At 40.9% G+C, this 14,927-nt stretch overlaps 1 protein-coding gene across 2 annotated transcripts in view; it reads left to right on the forward strand.

The window, feature by feature from the left end:
* The window catches only part of SORCS1 (sortilin related VPS10 domain containing receptor 1), a 255,662-nt gene that overhangs the window by 199,200 nt on the left and 41,535 nt on the right, over positions 1–14,927 (forward strand). For both annotated transcript variants that reach the window (XM_085064887.1, XM_085064888.1), the window contains exons 10-16: positions 2,248–2,394; positions 8,262–8,364; positions 8,824–8,900; positions 10,117–10,208; positions 11,218–11,325; positions 12,310–12,427; positions 14,211–14,341. In XM_085064887.1, coding sequence (XP_084921013.1) covers positions 2,248–2,394; positions 8,262–8,364; positions 8,824–8,900; positions 10,117–10,208; positions 11,218–11,325; positions 12,310–12,427; positions 14,211–14,341 — 776 coding nt within the window. The remainder of the gene's footprint in view (positions 1–2,247; positions 2,395–8,261; positions 8,365–8,823; positions 8,901–10,116; positions 10,209–11,217; positions 11,326–12,309; positions 12,428–14,210; positions 14,342–14,927) is intronic.

Genomic DNA, 14,927 nt, shown 5'->3' on the forward strand with positions numbered 1-14,927 from the left:
TGTGATAATCCATGACTGAAGTGATAACAGACTGTGAGGAAGTGTGTCTATAGCTATGGTATATATGCCTGTCACTCTGGGACTTAGGTTTTTCTAGCAGTATGTATGTTGGCTGAGAAGTATATCTTTGATGTATGAAGGTGGTGATGGGGAGTGAAAATTGTCTTTTGAGTTGTGTATTTAAGTGTCTTGTATGGAGCTTTCTGAAGCGGCAGAGCAGAATTTTTATCTGCACACAATGCATTCAGGCTGGTGAGGGTTCTACAGCTCCTGAGTGGGAGCTGATGGAGTGCTTTCCTCTCTGACCACTGCTGGTCATGCTTGCCTGGGTCTTTCTCTGTTGTGACTGTGTGAGCAGCAGGGCTGAACAGCTCCCTGTGTGTGTCAGGGCTGTGTGTGTGCAATAGTTCTGTCTCCTCCTTCTGACAGCACACAAGCATGTGTAGTGTGTCCAGGCTCTTTTTAAGATAAAGCTGTCCAAGACTGGCAGTGTAACCTAACTTTGCTTTCTCAGGAAAGGATTCTGAGTCCCAGCCCATGACTAGAATCATAAAAAGAAAAAATTCATGGGATTTCAGAACACTTTTATTGCCTGATATATAAAATGCTCTTTAATCATTTATGGCCAACATTTCACAGGGACTATATAATAGAACTATTTTGGGACAGCAACAAAGCAAAGTACAACTGGAACTATAGGCTCTAGCCTCTGGTAGTAAAGGCAGAACTATGTTATTTTTCCATCCCTGTCTATTCATGCAATATCACTAGGAGACAGGAGTACCCTTGCCTTTTCAGGGTGCCTTTCTACTTCAACAAAGAAATCCTGAATACTTAGTTGGGTGGGATTAAACAATCCAGCTGAGAAATTGAAAAGATTGTCTTTTTTCTGCTTATATCAACAGTGAGTTATTTAACTATTTAATTTAAAGACTATTGCCCTTTATAGCAAGCCATGTCAAAGTCTTTATGCAGCTTCAAATGAAATTCAGGAAGGTGCTTTTTGAATGACTGAGTACATCACCAGACTGTACCAAAGCACTGTACACAAGTAGTCTCACAGCACGTGATTAAAAGTGCAATAAGGTCCTGTTCCCTGGTAGTTTTAGCATCCAAATCCAGCCACATAATTAAATGGGTTGAGCTGGAAAAAGCTCTGAATCTGCTCTCTAACTGTTTGCCATGTGATGTCGTTTAAGTAATAATATCCTTGAATAAGAAGTCTTGATGAATGATTCTGTCTGCTTATTCTGCATTTTAAGCAGAGCTGAGGTGGATGACTGAACAGACTTTCTGGAAACCAAAAAGTTTCTCACTTTCTCCCTCCTTTTCCTGATTTCACTTCCCCTTTTATTGCAGCACTCAGATTGCAGAATGACAGCCTAACAAATTCATTCGCAAGCTGCAGCAGCTATTGGGCTATTGATTTTCAGTGTGCTGAGAAGATGGGAACATTCTGCAGTGTGAGTTGTGGGTTGAGGTTGACTTTTTTTTTTCCTCACTAAGATACTTTTAGGCTTGGTTCCAATGTGAATCTGTTAGCATCATGTCTTTGCAAAATCTTCCTTCAGGTCTGTGGATTTAAACTTGGGTAAAACACCAGGAAGAGTAAAAGGATGAGGAGCTCATTGCTAGCTCTATAACTAGAATTATGCATGGCCTTGCTTGAGTCCCCAGTGCTCTGGTTCCCTCAAAATACAAAACTATAATAAAAATACCTCTGTGCCCCAAGTTGTCCTGTTGAAACACTGATAATTATGAAACACACTGAGATCCTTAGATGAAATGTCTGAAGAAGGCTGGATGAGAATAGAAACATTGAACTGCAAGTTTCTGTGCGTGTGTTGCTGTTTTCTTTGCAAGGCCAAAATTTCTGCTGTTCCCTGCTACTGCTGTGCAAGAGAAAAATAATTGCCTGCACATGTTTCATCTTTCAGGGGGAAGGATTCCTACACAGTTGAGAGGTTGTCACTTTACAGATAATGCTATTGACATCTTGCCATGTTCCCATGATGGTTCTGAAGTATAAGATTTCTTTCCCATTTGTCACCTTTGCACCTGTGATGGCTTTGTCTTTTCCCTAGCACCCCAGCTTGCCTTCCTTTGATGTACACTGACAATTCTGGCCCTGACACCGATCACAATGACACAGCCACCAGAGCCCTGGTGGGTTTGACACAGAAAAAGGGACATGCACAGAACCTGTGTGGACTTGATCTATTTTTCAGCCATGTCAATTTTTCCTAGGTAGCAGGGATAAAGGGAATGTTCTTGGCTAACAAGAAGATTGACAACCAAGTGAAAACTTTCATCACCTACAATAAGGGGAGAGACTGGAGTTTGTTGCAGGCTCCTCACACGGATCTGAGAGGAAATCCCATTCACTGTCTCCTAGTAAGTACCTTGGGTGGGACCTTGGGGGGCAGTAATACCCCAGAACAATCTTTTTTTATCAGCTAACACAACAAAGAGAGGGCAGCTCCCCTCTCCATGCAGTGAATCTCATGGAGTGCAGTACTTCAAGCTTGGGTTGCCAGGGTTATTGCAAGAGCTGGCATTGAAATTTAGCTTAATTTAATTTAATTTCTGGAACAAAAGTAAGCCTCGTGGACCAGCTGCGTTCTGCACAAGTTCTGTGTCCCCTGGAGGAGCAGGGGATGCTGGATGCAATGTCTGGCAGTTGGATCTGTGGACACTAGATGGGAGGCGAGAGCTGCTGTAGCTCAGAACTCTCAGGGACCCAATAGCTGGAAACAGGCTCAAAGGAAAAGAGAGCTCTGATTTGTTTCAGGCTGCTCTGTTGGCATTAATATTTATTAACATTTATCATTTTCTCTTTGAGCTCAGAAGTGAGAATCGACACATTCATCCAAATATATGTACAGCTTTGTGTTGGTGTAAATTGTATCTATCTCTGTACTTATTGATATAGATCCACATTGAGCTAAGTCTTTAATCATCGTTATATGCAAACAGTTTCCAAGAGGGAAAATGAAATATAAGCAATGTGAATAGAATTGGAGACCTCTATCAAATTAGAAAGCTTAAACTGATCTTGACATATTTTTCAGGTGATACAATCTATACACAGTAGTGGGATAATGCTCAGAACCCCTGTATTTGGAATTCTCAATAGCTTTCATATTGCACTAATTCTAATATGGTTCCAGGCAGAATTAGGGATGCTATTTAGACTGCTCTTCCTGCTGCTGCCCTGTACTTGCAAGTTGTTTTCCATCTTAAAAAAAAAAAAAAGTTTCTCATTTTGAGGCATTAGAATCTGAATCAGCTTTATGTTTCGTAGCTGAATGCTACACTAATCTCTGAACTGAATGCCATGCATTATTGCAAGAGCAAAAAATACATATTTGAAGCTGCTCAAATAATTTATTTTTTGATTGAGCCAAAATGCAAGCCCTTCATTTTCTGTCCAGTTAGGAAAAAAATAAATAGGAAGGACTGGGGGTCAGACAAAAGAGTTATTTCAGAGTATGAATAAATTTGTTTCGGTTTGTTCTTTCAAGTTTTTAAAAATTGTAACTAACTGAATTTTTAATTAGATGTTTCTGTGAGGTGAAAACCAAAAAAAGATGACATTCAGAAAACTTTGCAGGCATAAAACAATTCATTTTTTTGGAAGGGACTGTGTGAAGAAGCTTTTGTGTTTCAAATAGATTGTCTATTCTAGTTTTAAATCAAATGAATACATTCAGTAAAAAAATGACATCTTGACCTTCTCAAATTATAACCAATTTTATCAGAAACTCAAGATTTTTATTATATGATATGACAGTATAATATTCTTGGAGGCTGGCAAGGCAGAAGAACAAAAAAAGTGCATAGGCAAGTAAAATAATAAAACTAGACTTTATTATTTTTTTCTGTAATTTTGAAGTTAGAGTTCTGAGAGGTCTTTCTTGGTATTTTTGTGCTCTGATCATGTGTCTGGACAAGCCAGACAAAGGGTCAAGAGGAGGAGCAGAAGTGTGGGCACTTGTAAGGATACAGTGAGAAATTGTTTTCTGTGGGTTACGTTTACAGCCTTGGAGCTCCACTATGCACAAACCACTACTTAAACATTAGTTTGCTTTTAGTTTACTCTCTATGCAACCGTATTCTTGCTCTGAGAATTATTTCCACCTGTGCACGATCGATGGAGGCTTGTCATGCTGTTTACATCTGTTAAGTGCTCTGGGACTTGGGCAGGAGGGTAGGAATTGTCCTGTGATTTCAGGGTGCTAAGGGACAAATCCTCAGTGGACTTTTAACCCTGTAGCTCAGTCTTTGTCCTTTCAGGAGAATGGGAAGGAATCTAATCAGCCCCTCCCTGTGATAAAGCCAGAAGAATGTTTGGCCATATTTGTTTTTCCTCTTCCCCTAACATTGGGTAAAACAGGCAAGAGGCTTCTTTCATTGTCTAAGCACTCCTCCATGTTTAGGTTTTCACAAGTTTTTGGAATGGCAGAGGAGCAGGAAACATCAGCTGAGAATGCAGAGTCTCAGGTGGTCAACTTGCAAATTTGAAAGCAAGCAAATAACTGGAATCTGAGCTAAACTAACTTGTTAGGTTTTTACAGGAACAGGCAGTCAGGCTGCCATAGAAAGGGAGGGATAGAAGTACAGAAAATGTACCAAACCAGAAAGCAAAATAGCAATTCTGCAAGAGAGACAAGCTATTTAAGAATCTCATCTGAGGTTCATGGTTGATGGTGGGGAAGATGAAGGCAGACTATGGAATGCAAGAATTCTAGAAGTTATAGAGAATACACTGCAGAATCTGGGAGTGATAGGGAAATTTTTGGAGCAAAAGCACTGTAAGTGTACATTTCTGGAAGTCAGGGATCCATAAGGGTTTTCTGCTGAGGGAAAATGTGGAGAAAATGAATTTTCCCCTGCTCTGAGGCAATTCTGTTCCTTGTCAGTGTGACATAGCTGAGCATTTAAACACTGCACCAACTCCACTCACCTCTTTAGCCACCCCTGCATCACCAGTTTTACCTCCTTATGTCAAATGCTCCTTTTCCTTCTACAGTTAGATCTTCCTGACACGATCCTGATTTTCCTTATGGCATAGATGAGTGAATTCTTCATAGTTCATTGTACATGTAGTATAGCTCCCATCCTTGCTCCACAGCAGTTACTAATGCTTTCCCACTGCTGGTTTTCAGCATAATTGTCTCCAGCAATAGCTCAGGACTCAGCAATCACGTATGTTCCAGCCCATTGGCAAAATGGGATTTGCCATTTCCCAGAGCGACACTGCAGTCCCCAGCCTGCTGGTACCTTGCTGTGTCCTCTGTGCATCTGCTCTTTAAACCTAAACTAAGTGAGAATTAAACCAGAAATAAGTACACAGAAGCTAAGCTGTTGGCTATGGAGGTTAAGAAAGAATCTGGTTGGAGCATGAGGTGAGCAGGACAGAACCATCCCTTTACTGACAGTACATTCAGGGTGGTTTTGCAAAGGGACTCAGAATTTTTTTGCATTTTTTTGCAACACAGATCTAGATAATGAGGAAGGAGGAATGCAGTGAAATTCCATCTAATCCCAGGGTTTTGTTTTTCTTGTTTGTACCACTTGTTTTCTAAGATGAATATACTTAATCTTCATTAAATAACTGCCAAGGTATTTTATCCCAAAGATGCTGGTTTAGTTTGATACTTACCATGTGTTGTGAAGTGGTTAACTGAGGAGTAATTCTGTCTGGCAAGAAATAAGCATCTGCCTGGGAGAGTTAATCAATTAGCATTCAAGGATGGACTTGTGGTTCAAACACAGGGCTGACTCTCAGGAGAATCTTGATTCAATTTTTGGGCCTATCTCCAATTTCCTATGCGACCTTGGGCAAGTCATTTATTTTCTCTGTGCCTCACTTCCCCAGACATCTGTTTGTTCCCTCCCACATTTTGTTTGTCTTTTCCATGTGGATTTATAAGGATTTCAGGACAAAGAGGGGACATTTATGCCATCTGCTACAGAGTATTTTAAGCATCTAGGTGAGGTGTTTTGAATACCTCTCTTGGAATTGTTCATCTCTTTTCATTGCTCCTTGCTGTTGCAGGTGAGCAAACACTGTGACTACCTCTAGGTTTGTGATTGTCTTTCACTTGGTGTCTGTGCAGCAGTTAGCACACCTGGGTACCAGACAATGAGAGGGAAACCCAAACCTGGTGATTCTGATTATAATAATGATTTCAGTAGCCTGTTGGTAGCAACAAAAATGATAGAGGCAAGTGATGAAAATTCTGAAAACCAGTGGGATGTCTGTGAACTAAGCTGTGGGAGCTAGAGGAAGAACCCAAAAGGACCAGCAGTATGATGGAACAAAAAACATCTGGAAAAATATCTGTTGATGAAGTATATAAGGACAGAGATGGCAAAGGTGTACATCAGGGATGGAGAAGGTGTACATCAGGGATGAGGAAGAGAATGGTAACACAGTCAGGATGTGGAGTGGCCATGGGTGTTTGACTAGGAGTAGAAAGGTTGGTTTTACACCATTCCCAGTTGTCACTAGAGACTCTGAGCCTTACTGCACTCCAACCAGTAAAAAGTCATGCCACTGAAAAGACCATCTATCTGCTTAGACAGATGGCCTGGCTTTTAATATTTGAGAGATATATTCCATTTCTATATACTATACCTGTGAAATGAGATAAATTTGAAATAAAACTTCTGGTAGCACAAAGATTGAATCTTAACAAGGTCTCCTCTGAGGTGGGAATTGGCTGAGTTGCCTTTAGCTTCTGTCTTCAAAATGCTGAAGTGGGCTTGGAGTATGTTAGTTTTAAAAAATATGCTTTCTATTCAGTCTTCTCACAACCTATCAGAATGTAAAAGGGAAGAGTTCATGCTCTTGCAGTGCTTTTCCACTTCCTGCCTGTATGTCAGCTCAATTTGTTTTCCACTCCCTCCCGGCGCCCCGGGCTGCTCCGGTGGCTGCCCTCGCAAGGCTGTCAGTCGGAGTTAGGCTGCTCAGTGCATCCACTTGGCAGCTTGTGCTCCCTGCTGCACAGCCCGTGTCCTTTTCTCCTGTCTCACATAAGTGAGAGCTCCCATCCCTCCTCACCACCCTCATCTGCCTTTGCCAAACGAACCCTGCCAATTCTCCACAGGGGAATTCTCATTTCAGTCATATTCACCTACTCCGAGATGGGAAGGATGAGTGGGCTTCCTCCAGTGACCTATGGGACTAGGTGTCCTGCAGGGGAAGCCTGCCAGACCCTTGGGGCTGCAGATCTAGCCTTTAGGCAGGTGGCATTAGACAGAAAAACCTCTGTACAGCCCCTCTTTCTCTTACAGAGCTGGGCAGGCTGAAACATGGGCTTTGCTCCAGTTCTGTTCCTGTGTGGTGTCCACTTTGACTGGGTCCGTTTGCTTCAGGTCTTCTTGCCAGCATTTCTCCCCTTCTTTTCCCTTAGCATGTTTCATGAAGGGCTTTTTATGAGGTCTGGGAAAAAAAATACTGGACATAAAACCCAAGGGAAGGAAATAGTATTCAGAAATTTTCAGAAACTATCACATTACAGATTGGGAGGGAATTGTGATGGCAGCTTTGAAAATCTGTCTTACGCTCTTGCTTAGCTGATTTATTCTGTACCACTCGTGTCTTACCTGATTACCCAGCATACAAAATCAATAGCAAATAGGTGAGGTTTCCAGGGATGTATTTGTATTGAAAACTTAAAGGTCACATCCAGATGGGCAATGAAGCTTTGCTTTAAACTTGGAACTAACACTTTCCAGTAGTGGTACTTCTTTGTATTTATTGCAGTGCATTTCAGAACACTCAAAACATGTCAAAAAGTGTTTAGAAGTTGTATGAAATAAGTTGTTTTTCTTGGCTCATTAGTGGTGATTCAGAACCACACCAGTGGGGTTATATTGCTTCTTGTTTCAGAGATAGCTTGGGCAGTGCTGCTCAGGGGAATTTCATATCCATGATTGCTTATCAAGGAGTGGGAGACAGGAGAGTCAGGCAGTCCTTACCACCATCTGCCCCTACAAGCCTGGTCTCCTCCTTTGAGGCACAGCCTCAGAGATCTTGTCCTTTGTAGAGCGTTTCAGCCTGGTGGTTCAGTTTCTCAGAGGGAATGGGTTGTGCCAGAAAATGACAACAAAGTGGTTGTGCTTTTCTAAGGGTTACTGAAAGCAAGGATTGGGAAGAAATACAAAAAGACTCTGTGTGTTTCTAAACCAGTAGCAATAGGAGCATGCACTGTTGTATCTGCTTTTTACTTTTATTTCCCCTTTCTCCTTAGCCCTATTGTTCCCTTCATCTTCACTTGAAGGTCTCAGACAACCCCTACACCTCAGGAAACATCGCCAGCCGAGACACTGCCCCCAGTATTATTGTAGCTTCAGGTATGAAGCATTTAAAATTGTCTGTGCATTGTGTGCAAACCTGGACAAACTGTGGAGTTTGTGGAGGGTGCTGGGTGGCTGTGGGGTGTCACACCAGCAGTATGGGGAAAGGGGAAAGGCTGTCAAATGAAAGTCCTTATGGACCTTCAGCTTGTCATATGCTTTTTGTGGAAACTGGCTTTCAAGATTGAGGAGATCGTGTCTAGTCCCCCTGTGAGCATAAGATTCAAATCAGGGCATTTCCTTTGCAGATGGAGGTGTGTAGAATTGTACATATTTGGTCTTTTACATATATTTACTTCAAACTGGAGCCCCTTCCCTCTTCCCTTCTCTCTCATTATCCTCCCAAACCCAGAAGTTGTATAATTGCAAAAGGTAAATAAATACATTTACTCCCCTTATTTGCTAATTCTGCTGTTTCTGAGAGAGTTCCATCACTAACCAGTGCTCATATTACAGGTAACATAGGCACTGAACTATCAGACAATGACATCAGCATGTTTGTTACTTCTGATGCTGGGAACACTTGGAGGCAGGTAAATGACACAGAATCACTGGTTTACATGCTAATCATAGGAAATGTCATAAAAGTAGATTCAATCTGTCACTTAATGTTTGTTTCATTGGGCTCAGGGTAACTTTTTACAGATCTCTACAAAATAGTAAACTTCTCTTCCCTTTTGAAAGGTACAGAGATGTTCAAAGAAAAAGACTGAATATCTTGTTGGACTCATAAACCAGAAAATTATTATTCTGCTCAGAGTTTGACTTCAGTTTAACCCCGTAGCAAAGAGAACAGCATAAATTATGAAAAATGAGGGGAGAGAAAGTGTTACCTCTCTTACTATTCTACATCCCTTGTGCCAACCAAACCATTTTTCTCTTTGTCCATGATTATATTTACCCAGAAATCAGCAATTGCACAGGTCTGCTTTTTCTCACCCCAAGTGGGACTCATTTCACCTAAGCTGAGTTGTCCAAAGTTCTCTGTGCATATAAATGAATTATTTTGCCTTGCTCTTAAGCTAATGGAGAAAAAGACAAAATTCAGTTCACCCTGTCCCAAAGCTACCTACCTCTCCATGAATTGTGGAAAGAGACTAGATGATGCAATTATATCTAGTTCCTAATATCTAGTGCAGTCTCACCTGTTAAGAAATACCCTCCAATGTGTTTATCCTCAGACCAGGAAATCCTGTTATTCCTATTTTCTGAATGGGGTATCAAGTCATGGAGAGAAAGAATAACTTTCCCAGACTACCAAATGCTGCTATATAGACTGGAGAGCAGATGTTTGCAGAAAGTTAATACGAAAAAGACACAAGGAGAGAAAATCCTTTCCAATATTTGATAATCCAAGAATCTAATTATTTTTCAGTGTTTGACCAGCCTCATTTTTCTGTCTAAATCAATTATTTGAGATAGGGCCAGACATGTGCAAACACATGAAAGTCTTCTTTAAACAAAAATTTGTCATGAAAAAGGAGGGAAATTGTTGATCCTTGCAAAAAAAAAATCATATTTCTAACTTTCTGTCTAGTAGGGGAAGAATGCATTTTCCATGGACCTGGAAAAACTGGTGGGGAAAAAAACCCAAACAATAAAAATTCATGTCCAGAAACTATATCTGTAATTTCCTCTACTTTATCATTTTCTTAGCACAATACTGTCCTCTGTCATGATCCTACTTAAAGAACTATGACATTTTCTTGATACTAAGGATAATGGATTTAAATAAACATTTTTTTCCAGATCTTTGAGGAAGAGCACAGTGTTCTGTACCTGGATCAAGGTGGAGTACTTGTTGCCATGAAACACACATCTCTGCCTATCAGACACCTCTGGTAATGACTCCATTTGTGCTAAATATCTGCTGTCCCTCTATTCAGATGCCAGGAAGTAGGCAGTTAATATGCTAACTGTATATATTTCCAGTCTTCTGCAGCTATAATCTAGAAAATAGTAGTTAAAATAGTGGCAAACATTAAGGCAAAGTGATCCTGGAAATTACAGTTTACATAATTTTGGCTTGGCCAGATCTGAGATACCAGCAATGTAATTCCACAGCACTCCTGGTTTTACCACATCTTAGCTTCTTGAGTTTGATTTTTTATAAAATATGTATATATGGTTTATGCCTTTGTCTCTTATTAAGTTACCAAAGTAGTCTTCATTTTCAAAATTATTGATGAACTTGCCTTCTATGTGGCAGGCAGGCAGCACTTATGAACCAGAATTTTGTTGAACAGATTCAGGGTTATATAACTGAAAATGCAGAAGTGTCCTCACCAGTTAGCACTCTCCAGTGAGGAGGCAGAGCACAGTTTTGTACTGTTTTGCATTATTTACTTACACCACAGTCAGTGTCGTATCACAATCTGAAACACCCAGACCCAAGTCTTAAGAAAGGGTGAGTGACCCCAAGCTTTCACTTACACTGCCCTCAGGGAGGACTGCTGGTCTGGAAAAACTGTTATGCTCCAGAAAACTAACCTCTTTAAAATGTTTTATATTGGGGGCTAAAAAGCAAGATGTTCAGAATCACTTTTTTGTTAGAAATTCTTATCCTTAGGCTACATTTTGCCCTTAGATCATCAATCTTTAACATCGCTACTAGTTTCTACCACTTAAATATTGGCCATGGGTTAGTGATATAAAGCTAGACAAGCTTGATCAATGCTCTGATTTATGATGCTTTCCCCAAAACATAGTTATTTAAAGGACTAAAAAATCAGAATCCAGTACGAGAAGCTGTTTTCCACTTCTCCATAACAGCTGTGTTGGACTAGAGAGTGCCCTTGAGTAAAGTAGAAGAATAAGGAAAGAAGACATTAATTCTGCTTTCTCCTCTAGGTTAAGTTTTGATGAAGGGAGATCGTGGAGCAAGTACAGTTTCACATCCCTCCCACTGTTTGTAGATGGAGTTTTAGGGGAGCCTGGAGAGGAAACCCTGATCATGACGTAAGTGAGCATGCTGTGATGTTGCTCTTGAGGGGAAACACACATTGTTTTCTGTAACAGTGGCATTTCTGGTTGGGGACCAAACCAAGTATGGTCTGAGCCAAAGAGTTTGCAGTCCTCTGTTGCTAAATCATCAGTTTATTTGTGATACAGTTGAGGGATTAGCAATGTGGTTCCTTGCGTGGTGCAAACACGTTATGACTTAGCTCATCAGCATGAAACCTGACTCCTCAAATTGAATGTGATATAAAGCAAAGTTGCTCGTGACAGATTAATATTTGAAAGAAAAATGGTGAGGTATTTTTATAACTGTGTTTTTGCTGCTACGTTCTTTTTTTTTTTAATGAGACACAGATAAGTGAAGACATTCTTTTGTAAAAAAGAATGACAAAATGTTGCCTGGAGGCTGACTCATGAAAAATTATGTTTAGTTTCAATGTGGTATGCTGAATTCTGCATGATGCATAAATCTGGACTCACTATGCCTGAAACTGTGATATTTTAGCTGAGATCAGATTTGTAAAAACAGGAGGTAGATTCAATTCCTGACTGACCTGTAACAAGCAGAATATGTGGCTTGGAAACTAACCTGAGCTAATAAAGATGTATGAAGAATGTTCCTTCAGGTTCTGATTTTAATTTATGTGGAAGGGATTTCCAAAGCTTAAAACTGAGATAAAACTCTTGAAGGTATTACTGTCTCTAGCCCCACATCAAGACTTCTCTTGACTCTTCTCATTGAGTAATTTTGGATATTGTCATAAGTGGGAGGGTCTTAGTAAACAGAATAAAAGCTACATGCAATTTTGCAGTTTTTAATAGATATTTAGCAGGCTAAGTTCCATATTCACTTTGTCAGTCCAGTGAAAATGAGTAGGACTGTCACTCCTAAAGCAATTGATCTCTGTTGGAAATTGTGGTGACTGTACCTCTGTAACTGCCAGACTTCCTTTTACTGTATGTTCTTCTTGCTGCACTCCATAGTGTGTTTGGACATTTCAGCCACCGCTCCGAGTGGCAGCTGGTGAAAGTCGACTACAAGTCCATTTTTGATCGGAGATGTGCTGAAGAGGACTACAGGCCTTGGCAGCTCCATAGCCAGGTGAGAAGTGAGGAGGCTACAATATGACCTGAGGTAGCTAATGATCCTGCAGTTCAGGGTCAGCATGATCCAATGTCTTTTCCTAATAGTTTGGTGTGTCATTGTCCCGTATTGGGTGAGTCTGTGCAGTCACATCAGTGTGTTGGCTTTGGATTGAGACTCTGTGGTCCCTAAAGGATGAACAGCTGCATTTTGGATAACATCATCCACACAGGCAATTAGCTGAGACTTAAGCAGACTTGAACAATACATCAACAGCAGCAGAACTGCCCCGAGGCCTGAACTCCTTTCCTCTTACACCTCCTATCCAGTTTCCCCATCCTTGCCTCCTTTCCCTCCTGCATCCTTGCCTCCTTTCTCTCCTCCATCATTACTTCCTTTCTCTCCTCCATCCTTCTGTGTCCTCAGAGGCAGTGTCTCAAGACCTTTCTAGTTGTTTCACATTTGTTTCTGCAATTGCTGGCCCTCTCAGCCTCATTTCTTGCTCCCTTGGTTTCATCCCTGTTCTGTCTGACTCTGCTGTGGGAATTGAGCACTTTGTTCCCCAGTTCATTGGTCCCCATGCCCTGCCCTGTGCATCCTGGATGCTCCATCATGCTCTGATCCATGGAATCCATGCCCAGCAAGGTGAGGTGCTCTGCACAGTGCCTGCACCTGCCTCGGGGCACCTTCCCAGCTCTGCCAAGCTTGGCACAACAGCCTGTGTTTTATCAGGTTAGAATAAAATATGGCCCAAATTCTGTGGTTATATAAACACCACAGGCTCCACTGAAGTCTAGAGCTAAGCACACATTTATATCATCAAAGGTTGTCTTTCTGTATATATCTTGCTGGGCAAGAATTTAATAATGAATATGAAATGAAAGTAGCTTGACTCTGACTAGCTACTTGCACAAGGCACAACTCTACACTAAAAATACCAGTTATTACTTAGATCTTTAGATGCTGAAAATCAGTACAGCTTCCTTGAAATTCAAGGAAGCACAGCATTTTACACCAGTTGCTATTCAGGCCCTTCTGTTTCATGCCATCAAATAATCAAATCAAAGCCATGAAAAAATTTTCCACAACGATTTTAACAGCATAAAAGGTAATAAGTGAGACTCCACTGTATGTTGTTCTTTGCTTTCTTGTGCTTGCATCAGCAAAAATACCAAGGATTTTGCAATATTTCTTTGAGGATGTTGGCTTTGGAGCTTGCAGAACTATTTTTAGGAAGGCTGCTGTGTACTCTTGCCTTTTGAATTCCTTTCCACTGAGATTGCAAGGCTGAGCCTTATTCCCTAGATAGAAATATTAAGCAGGGCACTGAAGATAGGAAGTTTTAGCATCTACATAACAAGTCAAACCCCATAAAACCTGGACCCATCCACGGAAAGTATTTACATAAACACACATTGCAAGTTTCTACTGAATGAAATTATTCCCAGAGAGGTCAGACCAAAGAAGTAAACCTGCTCTGTGCTTCAGATTGCAGAGGAATCAAACTGCTTTTAGTTGCTGCAAAATAGGCCTGTATAAAAAGTTTATTGGCTTTGGAACAAATTCAGAACTGAATAAGATATATAAGTAACTCAAGATAATTTCTTAGTGTGTATTGGAAAAGTTGGTTTATTTTCAGCTAGAGCTTCAGTAGCTTTAATTATCTGCAGTGTACTGAGATGGCATTTGGCTTCCCATCCTCTCCCCTTGAGTAACACCTCCCAGTGCACAGGCTTGGGAAAACCAGGTGACACAAATAGCCTGGTGGGCGTCAAAGAAGTATTTCTGGTTTTGTTTCTAGGGAGAAGCCTGCATCATGGGAGCAAAAAGGATCTACAAGAAGCGCAAGTCAGAGAAGAAATGCATGCAGGGGAAATATGCTGGGGCTATGACCTCAGAGCCATGTGTGTGCACAGAGGCAGACTTTGACTGGTGAGTGATGGGCAGAAGCACTGGGTGCTCTCACACAGAGCCCTAGAGAGGCTTGCAGAGAGCAGGAATTAATAAACATGTAGTTATCGAAATAGCATTGTGTAAAAAAGGTAAATTCTTATCACATACACACATGTATGTATATATGAGTAAAAAGTAAATATATGCATATGCAAAGTATGCCTTCAGCTTCTAGAAAGCAAGTATCTAGGAGATTCCAGGGTCATTTGTTGCATCAGGACCATTATGTTTGACAGCACCCAGCAGATGTTGCCTTCATGATTTGAATTAATCTCCTTCTGAAACCTTTTCTTCTCTGATGTTTGCTATGGGAAGTAGAGTCCACTGGTGAGTTATGCATGGTGTGATAAAATCTTCAGCTGCAGTTTCATTTCAATATTGCTGCTGACTCACAGCAATTTGCACAAAAGAGGCAGGGAACCACATTATTGAAATCTCTTTCTTACCTTTTTTCTCCAAGTCTGCAAGTCCTGAGTATCTTGGATGACAGAAATGTTGGCTCTTTGGCAGTGCTGATAAACGTCCTTTGTGCCTCACCCTCCCAGATCTATGTCACGTCACTAAT

Source organism: Lichenostomus cassidix, chromosome 6, assembly GCF_008360975.1.
Source record: "Lichenostomus cassidix isolate B80296 chromosome 6, HeHo_3.0, whole genome shotgun sequence".
In the NCBI taxonomy this organism is placed as follows: Eukaryota; Metazoa; Chordata; class Aves; order Passeriformes; family Meliphagidae; genus Lichenostomus; species Lichenostomus cassidix.